The 13,275-nt window shown below is 43.2% G+C and overlaps 1 protein-coding gene across 7 annotated transcripts in view; it reads left to right on the top strand.

The window, feature by feature from the left end:
- MBNL2 (muscleblind like splicing regulator 2) overlaps positions 1–8,936 on the top strand; it is a 104,867-nt gene extending 95,931 nt beyond the window's left edge. For 4 of the 7 annotated variants that reach the window (XM_042839355.1, XM_042839352.1, XM_042839349.1 and 1 more), the window contains one exon: positions 6,355–8,936. In XM_042839355.1, the coding sequence (XP_042695289.1) occupies positions 6,355–6,482 (128 nt within the window). In that variant the 3' untranslated portion in view covers positions 6,483–8,936. The remainder of the gene's footprint in view (positions 1–6,354) is intronic. The other 3 variants (XM_042839353.1, XM_042839351.1, XM_042839354.1) reach the window with 2 other exon arrangements.
- The last annotated feature ends 4,339 nt before the right edge of the window (positions 8,937–13,275 follow it).

The following is a 13,275-nucleotide window of genomic DNA, read 5'->3' as shown; positions in this document are numbered from 1 at the left end:
TACTGATTGACTTATTAATTTGTTGTACCTGCTGTGTCTTTCAACCTGAGGCAAAGGTTTGTTAACTTTTACAGCTTTCACTTTCGGCACATATTATATGCAGTGCCACAAAGTTTATATAGATATATCTACATTGAACCACGAAATGGTTTGAGTTGGAAGGGACCTCTGAGGTTCATCTAGTTCCAAACCGCTGCTATGGGCAGGGAGGTACAAAAGTATTCGGATAAGAATAAAAACAAGGAAGTGGTAGGTAGGTCCTAGTGAGAATCAGTAAGTTTTCCTTAGAAGAGTTATAAATGTAGTGAGTTCTATGAAACTAGCAGAGTTCAGTAATTGAGCTCTGTCCTACTATAAGTGTGGTGTCTGATGAGTAACCTTGGTGAGGAAAATGTAAATGTGGTGCATTTCTGGGTTCAAGAGAAATTTTGGGTGCAGCAGTGGAGTATCAGTCTGTGTTTGTCTTGTAGTGGAAGGTTCATCTTGAATGCAGGCTCATCTTCAGCATGGGCTCAGCACACTTCAGCACAACTGAAGTTGTGACCAACTGATCAACTGTGAGTTGTCCCTGTATCTGACCCTTTGGAATCACACTGAAAAAGCATTGCTCTATCTTACCCAAAGAAACTGGGCTGAATTAGCTTGCATGGGTATATGGCTACATGTTTCATTCTGGCTGTGATAATGTGCAGTTTTGGTAAACATCCCACTGGGTAGAATACATAGACTTGTTAGCAGACCCCAAAAATGCAAATAATCAAAGTAATGGGGCAGGTGATTTACCTCAGAAGTCTTTGGCAAGTGGCCAGAAGGGCCGATGGCCCGTGAAGCAGAGTGGGACTAGGGGCACTCAGATTTAAGGAAGAAAAAGATGGACCAGGACACCAAAATTGTCATGTCAGGGGATGGACTGTGGGGGGGAGGTTACAAAAAAAAACACCAAAAAACCAAAAACAAAAAACCCCCAAAATCAAAAACCCAAGCAAATAGGACCTCAGCCCCTCAGGAAACATGTGATGAAGCCTGTATTAGTGACTGTGTGGAAAGACAACCCAGGAGATCATCTATGGCCTGCAGACCTCTCATTTATATGCAAAACAGAAGTTGCCTCATTGATGGGCAAAGTAGACAAATGCATTGGGAATCTATTGGATAAATGGAGAACAATAAGATAAAGTCCTGTTCAGTCCTGAATTAAAGAGGTGCACAGTTAGAAAAACAAAGTGAGCTGACATTAAATAGCAACATGCTGGAAAGGAAGACAGGGCTTCTGGCCATCATGAGAGCAGGAACTACAAAGGGAAGCAGCCAGTGATACAAAGTGGGGCTAGGTGTGTTTATGAACAGTGATGAAGCAATCAGCAGTGCTGGTAGGGAACAGCAATAGCGAAGGTGGGGGAGATGCACAGTGTACCCAAGCAGCATTCCAGCAGAGTGTTTGGAGCAGGCAGGCTGCTTTTCATGCAGGTGGCTGAGGACAGGGTCAGGTCCCAGGTCTTGCAGCAGCATTAGTGGGAATCCTGGAGTGGGGTACTGATTGACCAGGGAGAAATCAGAGGTAAAAGAAATCAATCTGCAAGGCTACATACAAATTACCTGTGACCAAGTAGAACTGATATGATGGTGAGCACTCTCAGTAAATGTCTGAATATTGTCAGACATTGTCTGAAACTCATCCTTTTCCTTTTATGATTGAGAAAAGAGAGACTGATTCACTGTGAAGACAAAGAACAAGGCACGTGCCATAGAAGAGCATTCTAAGAGAAAATAAAAAATAAAGACATGAAGGCATTTCCCAAAGGCACTGGGAAATATAAATACTCCTGGGTTTCATGTCAAAGGGAAGAAATACTTGATGTTGGTTTTATTTTTAGAGAGTGGGAGAAGTTATGAGACAGCCTGATATGAGCAGGCTGCCTGAAAATAGCTGTCGGTTTTAATGTATACCCTCCTTACATCTGACCATCCTGCTCCTGGTGTGAAAAATGTGAAAATGGAAAATGTCGCTGTGCTAGGAGCCATCAGCCCTGTCGCAGATGGCTACGAGTTAAGCACCTCAGTGTGAACTGCTTGCCACAGACTCTGACGTGGGGTGGGGAAAAAAAGCATCATGAGTTTGTAATTTGCCTCATGGTAAGATAAGTTGCCTGAGGTAGGGTAGGAAGATGTAAAACAGGGTGACCGACTGTGGCTTGCACGTCTGAAACCATCTGAGATGTCTGCAGAGAACTATCAGAACATTGCTCTGAAATTGAAAGGCTGGGATGTTTACTGCATAGAAGTTCGCTTTTGGAGGGATAAATGCTTTGCAGAGCAGAGGTCAAGTATGATCTCAATCCCACCTGAGAAGGTATTAACGCTTACGGAGTGTAATTTGGAGAATTAATTTGAGAACTTCTTAAAGAGAAACGTCTCTGAGCCAGACGCAAAGTCGTGTTTTCCAGCATATCCATTGTGACAGATCTCTGAGTTGAACAAGAGTTCATATGCACTGAATTCATGCAGCATGGTACATTTTCTGTGTTCATCAATGCATAGTAAGTCTGGAATTGGAATCATAGAATCACAGAATGGCCTGGGTTGAAACGGACCTCAGGGTCGCCAACCAGCAGACCAGGCTGCCCAGAGCCACATCCAGCCTGGCCCTTAATGCCTCCAGGGATGGGGCATCCACAGCCTCCTTGGGCAACTTGTTCCAGTGGTGAGCAGAATAAAGCACACACACAGAAGTTTCGTGAGTGCTAGGCCTGAAATCAGTAGTACCCAGTCATGATCCTAAGGAATTCAGGTAATTATGTGAATGGCATTGAGTAAAACAGTGCATGGACTAATCTCAAGGTCAGAAAAGGTTCACAAATGTGGATTTTACTCCTTAATTGGTAAGAAATTGTCTGTTTTACTCTCAAGTCTTGAGTCAGCAAGTACTCACAGCCTTCTCTGCTGGGTCTGAGGGAATTGCAGGCTAATGCTGAGTTATCTGCTGCCTTTGAGAGCTGAAAAAGCCAGCTTTAACAAAAAAAAAAAAAAAAGCAATCATACTCTTGAAACTCTTGACTGCAGAAATTCAGATTCCCTCCATGTATTACCAGTTTCACAAGGTGCAGTAACTAACACTGGCACTATGTCAGTGATTTTAGTCTAGAGAGTGGCAGTCTCCAGCACTTGATATAAGAACTAAGTAAGAAGGCAGTGACATCTGTGGCTCGGAACAATGCTGTTTGCTGTTATTAAATCTTCTGTGCATTAGTGTCTCAGTCTGCAAGTGCCAGGCCATTGTGCTTTTGCTAGAAATAGTGTTTGTATTAGATCTGTTTCTGCAGTAGCAAAAAGTTTCTTCTCCTGCATGTCTGTACCCAATCCTGCAGATATGGAGGTGGTATTATCCTTACAGAGCATGAGAAAGCGCTTTCCCTTGTTTGAGCCACAGACCATTGCACATGGGAGTGTGTGCATACACACACACAAAATGCACACTTGTTGTGTAGTTGTATGTTTCCATTTGTAATGCTCACATTTACTGTGGTGTCAATACATTACATCAAGTTGTTGGGAAGTTTAATGAATGCAATAGTGTCGCAGCACATGGGATGAGTCATGTGCATGTACATAAAGAGATGTAATCTTTCCAACAGGATTTCTGGTTGTTAGACCTCTTTACAAGTAATGGGGGAGTGGAGACTGCAGTGTTTGCAGGGGTGTTCTTTGGTCACTACTGTCTGCAGAACTTCTCCTTGTTCAGTGTGCAGGCAGGGGAGCAATTAGCAGCGATGCAGACTTAGATAGCTTCCATGTGCCATCAGAGCTTATTGCTTTGTTTGTAGGTTAAATGGGAGAGGTTCACTGAGTATTTTCTGTGTAACCATTTTGTGTTCCTCTGTCAGATTCAGTGAAAAAAACCAGTTGCAGAAGCTGCTACACGTGTACAAAGCTGTGGTGGAGTTGTGATATCTTGGGAGAAATAGGGTGTGAAGATACAATTAAAGACTATGGGATGCATTTTACACTTTGAGGCTCAGGTTAAAAAAGAAATGTAGCTCCTCAGTTCTGCGTCTCTGCACTGGAGAAGCTGCTTCTGAAGGAGAGACTTGAGGATTTTTCCTCAGAGGACTCCTACGTATGCTAGGAATAGCCAAGGTGCAACATGCCCTACTTACACACTGCACGAGCTTTGGGTTTGCAAGGAAGATGTGCTGGAATGGGCTGGGAGGAGGAAGATGCAGAGGAGTCAAATATGGGGGGGAGAGCTCCAGCTGCTGTCTGCTCCCCTGCACCCAGCACCACGTAAACAGGATGTGCACACAAAAGGGAAGCGTCCACATTGTCTTTGCTGCTTCCTGAGTGCTGAGAGTGGGAGACAGATGGCAGGATGGGATGGGATGGCGGAGGTCCTCACCTGGACCCTGCTGCTCACCTGAATGGTGAAGGGAGGAGGACCGGGCTCTTTCACATTGCCCGCAGCTGTCCTGTGCTTTGGAGGAGCTGGGAGCATTGGTGCAGTTTGGCCTCTCTGGACATCTAGAAGTGGCAGTGATCTCTCTGTCTTTTCTCCGTGTGTTTCAGTAACAGTGGTGCAGGGAGAAAAAACGTGAGAGCAAAATGCAAGTTCTGTCACCTCAAAAGTTACCAGGGAAGATAGGCAGCTGCAGTATCTGAAATCCTAACTTTTAAACTGTGTAGATTTCAGGTTACATTCCATTAAACTAGACTTTAGGATCCCTTAAATACATTTGCGTGACTATGGCTAACCCAGTATAGCTAAAGCTGCTTTATTAATTACATTGACATGTTGGGTCGTAACGCGCTAAAAATACCAGTGCTGATAATCTGGGCCACTTCTTATTTTCAGCACGGCTTCGTTCTTTGTACTAACTGCCAAGTCACAGTGCTGTAGATGAACCAGGCTTATCACAGGCAAGGCTTTATTATTTCAGCAAAGGTATTTCTCTGTTATTTCAATAGGGAACAGCAGATAGACGATAAGCCCACAAACTCACAATGAGTGGAAGTCTTTACAAATGTATGTCCTTGTTGTAACTATGATGTATTTAGACGTCCAGCCCTTTAGAGTGGGAGTCACCAAGTTATCAGTGATGATAAGAGATTACTTTCAGCCATGCCAGCAAGTTAGACAGGGTCTGTACTCATTGGCAGTCTTTGTGGCATGCTGTTCCTAAAGCCCTCCTTGGTGCACTGGGAACAGTGCGGGGTTGCGAGGCATGTTCTGCGTAGTCTCGGGGTGCCTAAGGCAAGTGCTTTCCACACAGTGCTGAGCGTGTTTCTTTTCTGTATGTCAGAGGTAGTATGTTACTGAAGTCATTTTCAAAACACCTTTTTTCTTTCCCTTTTAAAATAAATATTGCATTAAGCAGCGGTCTGTCTGCGTACTACACAAGTAGGTCAAAGTGCTGTCATGCCTGTCTTGCAGACTACTTACAAACGCGGCTTAAAATACACAGAGTGCCAAATCAAACAGGAAGAGCAAGCAATGCACTCTAGTTCCTTGACTTGTGCTTTGGTCTGGAGTACAGATTAGCAACAGCATGGTAGAACATCAGACCCCGTGCTTTTGATATCCCATTCACTGACAGCCCTTTATGTGCAAGAGGATGGAAATGCAGATCATCTCCCAGTACTGCGTGCTGGTTGAGTCGATTGCCTTCATATTTTGGAAGCTCAATGGGCACATCCTGCCCAAAACCATCACAGTATTGGAGGCACATGAGCTTGCGTCTGCAGAATGGTTGCTTCACTCTTAGGCTGAGGCCATTGGAGACAAGCCGGCAGGTTAGCGACTGTCTGGGTGCACAGGGGTGCCTTTAGGACCATCCCCCTGGACCTGCTGGCGTGAGGAAGCGTGAATGAGCTCTCAACTCACTGACCTGCAGATAATGTGTTAGAAATTAGCAGTTGCTGGAAATGCATTAAAAAAAAAACCAACACTTTAGCTTGTCACAAACATCCAGCCCGGTACACCTTTTTTTTTTTTTTTTGGCTTGGTAGCGGTGAGCGGCTCTGCCTCTGCTCCATGCTGTTCCCCATTTGGCTGTCACAAGGAGGTGGGCACTGGGGGCTTCTCCAGCCCCCTAGCAAGGTCCAGAGTTGGGGCATCTTGTCGGGCAAGCGTGGTTCCCCGATTCCCTCTCGCATTTTGTTACCTAAACCACCCCCTCCACGTGTCCTCGCTCAGCGGAGGATGCGCTGAGCAGGCCTGTGAGACTCACGGGCTTCCACCCAGCATTCAGAGCATGGGAGGCTGTCGTGTAGAGGCCGGCTGTAGTCAGAGCAGTGCTGCCCATTATGGGGACTCGGCGGCTTCACCCAGCGGCGTGATCACGCTTTCCTTTCTCTCCACAGATAATCCTGAAGTAATCAGCAGGAACGGGACGGAGTGCCACGAAGCCTCCCTGCGGATGGCCAAGCACGGCTACTGTACATACTATCCTGTCTCCTCCTCTCTAGAATTGCCACAAACTGCATGCTAAGTAAAGAATTTGTTCTTACGGACAAATCACAAACTCTAAAAAGCTAGTGCTGCTATGTCATATATGAATATTAAATATGGTATGCTTACTATACTCCGACCTAAAATAGTTAACTACCTGATACCAGCTGTGATGTTTCAAGACATAAAGGGTAACATTTAGTTTTGAAGATTTTCTAAGCATAGTTTAATTCTTGCAAACGTTGTCTTTTCTCCATAACTATACCTAATGGAAATGGTCCAATTGAGTTAGCCTTGGGAGATTCGCAGTTCATGAATCTTTCAAGCTCAGCAATAATTAATTTGTATTGGCTAAAAACATATCCCGGTTGCACGGTTAGTTTGAGCCCAAACTATAATTGGGGGTTTTCTTCTTGGTTAAAAAAACTCCTGGTTTTGCTCCCCGAGCAATTTGACTCCGAGAGGGAGGAAGTGCAACAGAGCCCGGCGTCCTGCACGTCACCCTGCCAGTCTGAAATTTTTAGCCAGAAACCCAAAGTAAAGCACAAATTCTTTAGATGCACATAGTTGGTGTTTGACTTGTATGGAGAAGTTGCATTTGAGTCATAGCAGAATAGGAGAAAAAAAAAAAAAAAAGAAAAATAAAGAAGTGAGAAATTTTGCACAGTATGAGCTTCATACCCCTTTCAGTCCCCAAAAGAACAAAGTCTTGAAAATATTATTTTACGAGTATATTTATAATGTTTTTAAAAGAGACTTTGCAGAAGTGCCTAAATTTTGTCACATCAGACTTGGTGAAAGTGAGCCTGATGCCAACAGTCAATCCTAGCAGAAGCAAATATCTCTCAGACTCGTGGTCGGGTTACCCAAAAGATCCAAGCCCTTAGGGACTAAGAGTAACCTCGGCCAACGTAAAATCAAACGAAAAGACCAAACTGACAAAAGGAAAGTAGAGAAAGAAAGCTGTAGATGAAGAGAAGTGTACAATAATTTAATTAAAATTCAGTTTAGTCACTGAGACTTCGTAAGTGACTTTAATCTAGGTTATTAACTGAACACTAAGAATGTAGAACGAGATTCAGTTTAATAAATCATTACTGTATTTGCGTTTTTTTTAATTGGGTTATGCGATTGTAACCAGATTAGAATGGAGAAAAAATAGTTCTTTTAATTGTTTTTCTTTAAAAACATATTTTATGTCACGAAAGTATGAAGATATCTTTAATACAATTATATACATATTATATATACATACATACATATATATGGATGAAGCAGATTTTAATGTTGTTTACTTTTTTAAATACTTTGTTGATTTACAAGGTAATTATATATGTATAATTAAAATTTCATTTGTTTGATTTGAGATTTGTTTCAAGCACTATTGTACCAAATATTTCATATTTTCACATTTTATATGTTGCACATGTATCACAGAAATGACATAGTTTTTAAATTATTGTTTGAAAAACAAGACAGCTGTTATAAGTGGATATTATGTATAATTGTTTGCAGCATAAGTTTTCTATGTGGACATTATTAGTGATTGCAGTATTTTAACTTAACCTCTTCAGATTGATTGTAAACTATTTTAAACTTTGGCAGCACTGCCCGTTGGGAACGACTGAAGGCACTAAGAGTGGAACTGTTTGTCTAGGAAACGATTTCCGGGCTAAATCTTGTTCGTCCAATGTCTAATTGCTATCTATTTATATATAAAGCTGGAGATTTGATCATCTGACAGAAAAAAAAAAGCAAAAAAAAAGCAAAAAAAAAAAAAACCAAGGATCACAATTCGACTGTAAAATTAACATAGTGCTTGTAACGTTGCGTTAGTTTTAATTTGTGGGAAAATAACGTATCTTAACTTGTTACTTTAGCAGTTAAGGTATCACCATTATATACTATTAAAACACTAATATTTGTAGACTTTCTCAGTCATTATAACTAGGTAGTTGACACTGCAACTTGCCTATATCTGTCAAAGTTGTTTTTATTTTTTTATAATAGTTAATTTAGGCATTTGGGTAGCTTATTGTATAATACTAAATGGTAAATTATCCATGTTGTTTAAATATTTTATGTAGATAACTCTTCAAGACATCGTTTTGTGTGAACTTTTTATGTTTCGAAATAACTGTTATTCTATGTTTTCTACAAGTAATCCAATACGACTATTTTTTGCCCATGGATGACGAAGCTTCAGATACATCAGGTCTTTCATCCAGATAAACTGACAGACAAAAAGAGAAAATGTATTTTTAATAAGAGATCCACTTTCCGACTTGACGACTTTGTAATATTCCTAAAAACTGTAAGAGTACAAACCTATGCTAACGGTAAGGAGGCAATTACAGAGATGTGCAAATACGTGTACAACAGATTCTGCATTTTATTTATTTATAAAGTAATTTTATAGACTATTTCAAAATTTGGGAAGATCTAAAACTATTTTTCTGTATAAATATTATTTGCCAAAACTTTGTTTATATTTTAAAAAAAAAAAAAAAAAGTCTAACGAAGATGATTAAATTTTAAATGCTTTGTTTAATTAAAAAAAAAAAAAAAAAACCAACAAAAAACACACAAATAAAACCCCCCAAAGGAACCATGAGATGGGCCAACACAGAGGCAGTGAATACTGCGGCTGAGGCGTAGTTTCAAGCTACTTGAGATGTCTCAGCGTAATTTCCTTCGAGCGATGCAGCTCCTCACCAAAATACCTTTTTGTTTGCCTCTCTCATCCAGTATAACTGACAGCGCTCACACCAACACCTTGGTAACAGTTTGAGAAGCCCCTCCATTCGCTCGATTCCAGCATATAACTACTAGTGGTCTGTTAAATAGCCATTCTATTTCTGTTGTGACGTTCAATTCATTCACCCAATGTACAACCACTGAAATAAAAAGAAGCATTTTAAAGTGACAGCCGAGTCGGACCCTTCTTTTGTCGAGAGGTGACTGAGAAGAAGTGGCAGGGGCAGCAAATATGGACCAAAGGAAGCACAGGTTGTCTTTTAAAAGCTTACCATTTTTCTTGATTGCATATTCAAGGAACAAATTGTTACGTGTCCTGAACACACATGGTTTTTGCCTTGCTGAACAGCACACGCCTGCTGCCTGCCACAGGACCATCCCTGCCTCCTGCCTGCATCCTGCACAGAGCAGTGCTTTGGGCAGTAGTGTGATGTTCCTGTGCCAATGAGGAAGTTCTTCACTCAGAGGGTGGTGACACACTGGAACAGGCTGCCCAAGGAGGTTGTGGATGCCCCATCCCTGGAGGCATTCAAGGCCAGGCTGGATGTGGCTCTGGGCAGCCTGGTCTGGTGGTTGGTGACCCTGCACATAGCAGGGGGGTTGAAACTGGATGATCACTGTGGTCCTTTTCAACCCAGGCCCTTCTATGATTCTGTGACACTGGACCACATGGATTTAGCTCCCCAAAAGCCATTTTGTGCCCCTCCCACCTGCAGGTGCTCATTAGTAGCTCACAGATGGGTAAGCACTGCAGTGTTTGTCACGCTCCATCCTCTTGCCTTGCCCATATCTCACAGAGCTTTATGCCATCAACTCGTCCTCATCATCTCATAGTTCCTCTGGGAGAACAGCGTTGCCCAAGCGCGCACAGATCACACAACGAGCGCAGTGGCAGAGGAGGGATTAAAAACAGTGGTTTGCAGCTTCACGGTTTCCTCACGCCATCTCCTCTGATTCACTGTTTAAATGGTTAAAGGAAGTAACAATTTCTGCTCCCTTAGGAACATGCAGAATCAAGAATTTGTGTCATAAGGTTGCACACATTGCATCAGCATGGGACTGGTTTGAAAGGAGTCCAAGGTCACAAGTGATGTGGAAAACCACCAGGTCAACCAGTCAGTTTGGATGCATCACAAACGAATGGAGCCAGAAGCCTGCTGAGAACAAGCATGTGGGTTGGAGGAGAGGCACAGGGCTTCCTTGCAGAGAGAGGGCTGGAGAATTAGAGGGCTACAAAGGCATTGTGAAGCAGGAGCAGCAAACTATTCAAATGCACCTAAAGATTGAGGAGGTAAAACTTACTCTGTTTACGCCCTTTTGAGTTAAACCTCAGCCTGCAGTGACTTTCAGGTGAGTTGTCAGGGTCAGGATGTGTTCATTTTCTCATCTAAAAATGTCTTTGTTTCCTGCATAGCAATGGAGAAGCTCTTCTGGGAGACGAGAGCTTTTGGGAGCCCACCAAGCCAGTTATCTTTGTACACCTCCGAGTGCAAAGATAATTTCAGGGTTTCCAGAAGAAGGTATTTCCAGAGAGGAGATTTTGGAAACCTTTGGTGCTCTCCACAGGGCAGCTGGCCGCAGGCTCAGCAGCTACGCGTGCCCTCACACAGTCTGGTGTCACCACTTCAGTGCCAAATACTGTGTCCCCCCAGGGAACAGTCCCTTGCCCTAGGGACATCACATTGCTTCACATCAGCCTGGCCAGCTCCATGTCCTCAGGCCTCACGCGGCACATCCATGGCCGTAAGGCATGATTCATGCTTCCGGCGTGGCTCTGTTCTGCAGTTCAGAGGTCTGAAGCAATCTGAGGGCTGCTTTTTTTGCAGGCCCACTGAAATTAATAACTTGAAACAAAAGTATATGTGACATCTGAGAGGTCAGTACCTGCTGGGATAGCTCTGCATGTTTGTACACAGTGGAGGAAGCCAAAACTGGTTCAGCCGTCTCTGTGCTGTGCTCTGGGAGTGTCTGCTGAGCAAGTTACCAAAACAGCAGCTGGGGTTGGTTTCAAAAAGAGCTGTTTCTCTCCAGCAGAAAGTCTAGCAACAACCCAGACCTTCTGAATTGTGGCTGATGAAGGAGAGGGGACTCGTGAGCATGGCAGTCAGACAGTGTGGTCTCCGTACTGGACCTTCTGCCAGAGGCATTCACTGTGTGAGTTGATGGGACCCAAAAATACACCTTGACTGGAGCTGCTAAAAAGCCTTCCTTGGCATCTGATCACATGCATACCATGTTCCCTATGCCTGCAATCATTTCTCTAGCCAAGCCCTTGCCAAGCCCTACTTTTCAAGTAACCTCCCTTTTTAATGTCATATAATTGACAGTTAAGAAGGCTTTTCAGAGGGACCACAGTGATTCTGTTGCTTTTGTGGGAGGTGGTGGGGGAAATACCATCCCAGCTGCTGCATCAAAGCAGTTCACTGTTCCTGGTATGTAATGTATTTGAGCAAATTGTGATAGGTATAGATTATATAGTTAGATCGTCTGTGAATTAATAAATTATACAAATGTGCTAAGTTCTTATTCGACCAGTTCAGTGGTCAGAGAACCCTCAGAACCTACGGGAAATAAATTACACGTTGTTTTATGAAAATACCTTCTGCTACAAGAGGGGAAAAATCCCTACAAGTAGGATAATGGTGCGAACTGCTCATACAAGCAGTGCGGTGCTGCAGTCGCATCATTTCCATCAAGTTTCTTTCCCAGTGAGGAAAATGCACGTGGCTTTATGATGTGGGAAAATCATTGCAGGAAAGACACCCTGCTCCTCTCATCTTCAAAGAGCTGCATTTGGATACTGCTCCGAAGGAAAACAAGTTTTGGTGATCATCCTCCTTGGCCGCGTTGTTGGTGTCGCGGCTGTGCTCAGGGTGGAGGTGCCGCTGGTGGCGGTGAGGCTTGCTGCAAGCACCTCTCATTTCACAGGGTGTTAGACAGAGGAGATGCATTTAGTTCCCTGTTTTCAGCCTAAGGCCACCATGCTGAATGCCAGTGGAGCGCATTCAGAGATGCTGAAGTTGGTGACTGACAGTGCTACTGTGAGCCAGCAAGCTTCCCACACTTGGGAAGCTGCTAGGAAGGATTCCGCTTTTTAACTGTAGCTGTTCTATCATCTCAGACACTTGGCCTGGAGCTGCTGTTCTGAAGGAACACAGAGCTGGATGGATATCTCAAGTCTGAAAGCGCCTGTCGAGGCCTTAGGTACTCAGCATCACCGAGTATTTTTGCATATGTAAGCCTGTATTCACCTACAGCAGTGCCTAGAAATGCTTCTCATGTCACCCAAATGCCCACACGCTCATGGAAGTAAGGCTGAAGAGCAGCTCATAGCTGCATTTTTGAGAAAGTCATATAAATCGCCAACACAGATTTCACATTTGGTGACTTTGAGATGTTGGTACCCCTCACTAGGCTATAGGGAGGAATTTAGAATTACCATACCCCTCTGACATATAGCATCAGGCATAATTTTCATATGGGTTTTATTCCATCATTGTGATTGTATCAATGCAAGTATGATTTTATCCTTGTAACTTAATGCGAATGCAATTGTAATCATAGAATCATAGAATGGCCTGGGTTGAAAAGGACTACAATGATCATCCAGTTTCAACTCCCTGCTATGTGCAGGGTCACCAACCAGCAGACCAGGCTGCCCAGAGCCACATCCATCCTGGCCCTTAATGCGTCCAGGGATGGGGCATCCACAGCCTCCTTGCACAACCTGTTCCAGTGCGTCACCACCCTCTGAGTGAAGAACTTCCTCCTAATATCTAACCTAAACTCCCGTGTCTTAGTTTAAAACCATTACAAAGGACCATTCTCGTATGCAAATACATTGTTTTATTCTAAATTGTTTGGGTGGACCCACTTTACTCTGTCTGATCTAGTTCTATGTATGGGAACTTCTATTTGGTGTTTTTCTCCCCAGTCTACTTGGCGGTTAGATGGCTTGCACATCTTTTGCAGCTTTCAAAGGTCAGGCTACTTAATTTCCAGTTTGCTTCAGTCCTCTTTAAATGCGAATCTCAGATGCACTCATTTGTCTTCTAGATCAATTCCTCTTATCCCTC

Source organism: Centrocercus urophasianus, unplaced genomic scaffold (assembly GCF_019232065.1).
Source record: "Centrocercus urophasianus isolate 14NV4802_14NV808 unplaced genomic scaffold, USGS_Curo_1.0 seq_9, whole genome shotgun sequence".
NCBI lineage: Eukaryota > Metazoa > Chordata > Aves > Galliformes > Phasianidae > Centrocercus > Centrocercus urophasianus.
This window is presented reverse-complemented; position numbering and strand designations above follow the sequence as displayed.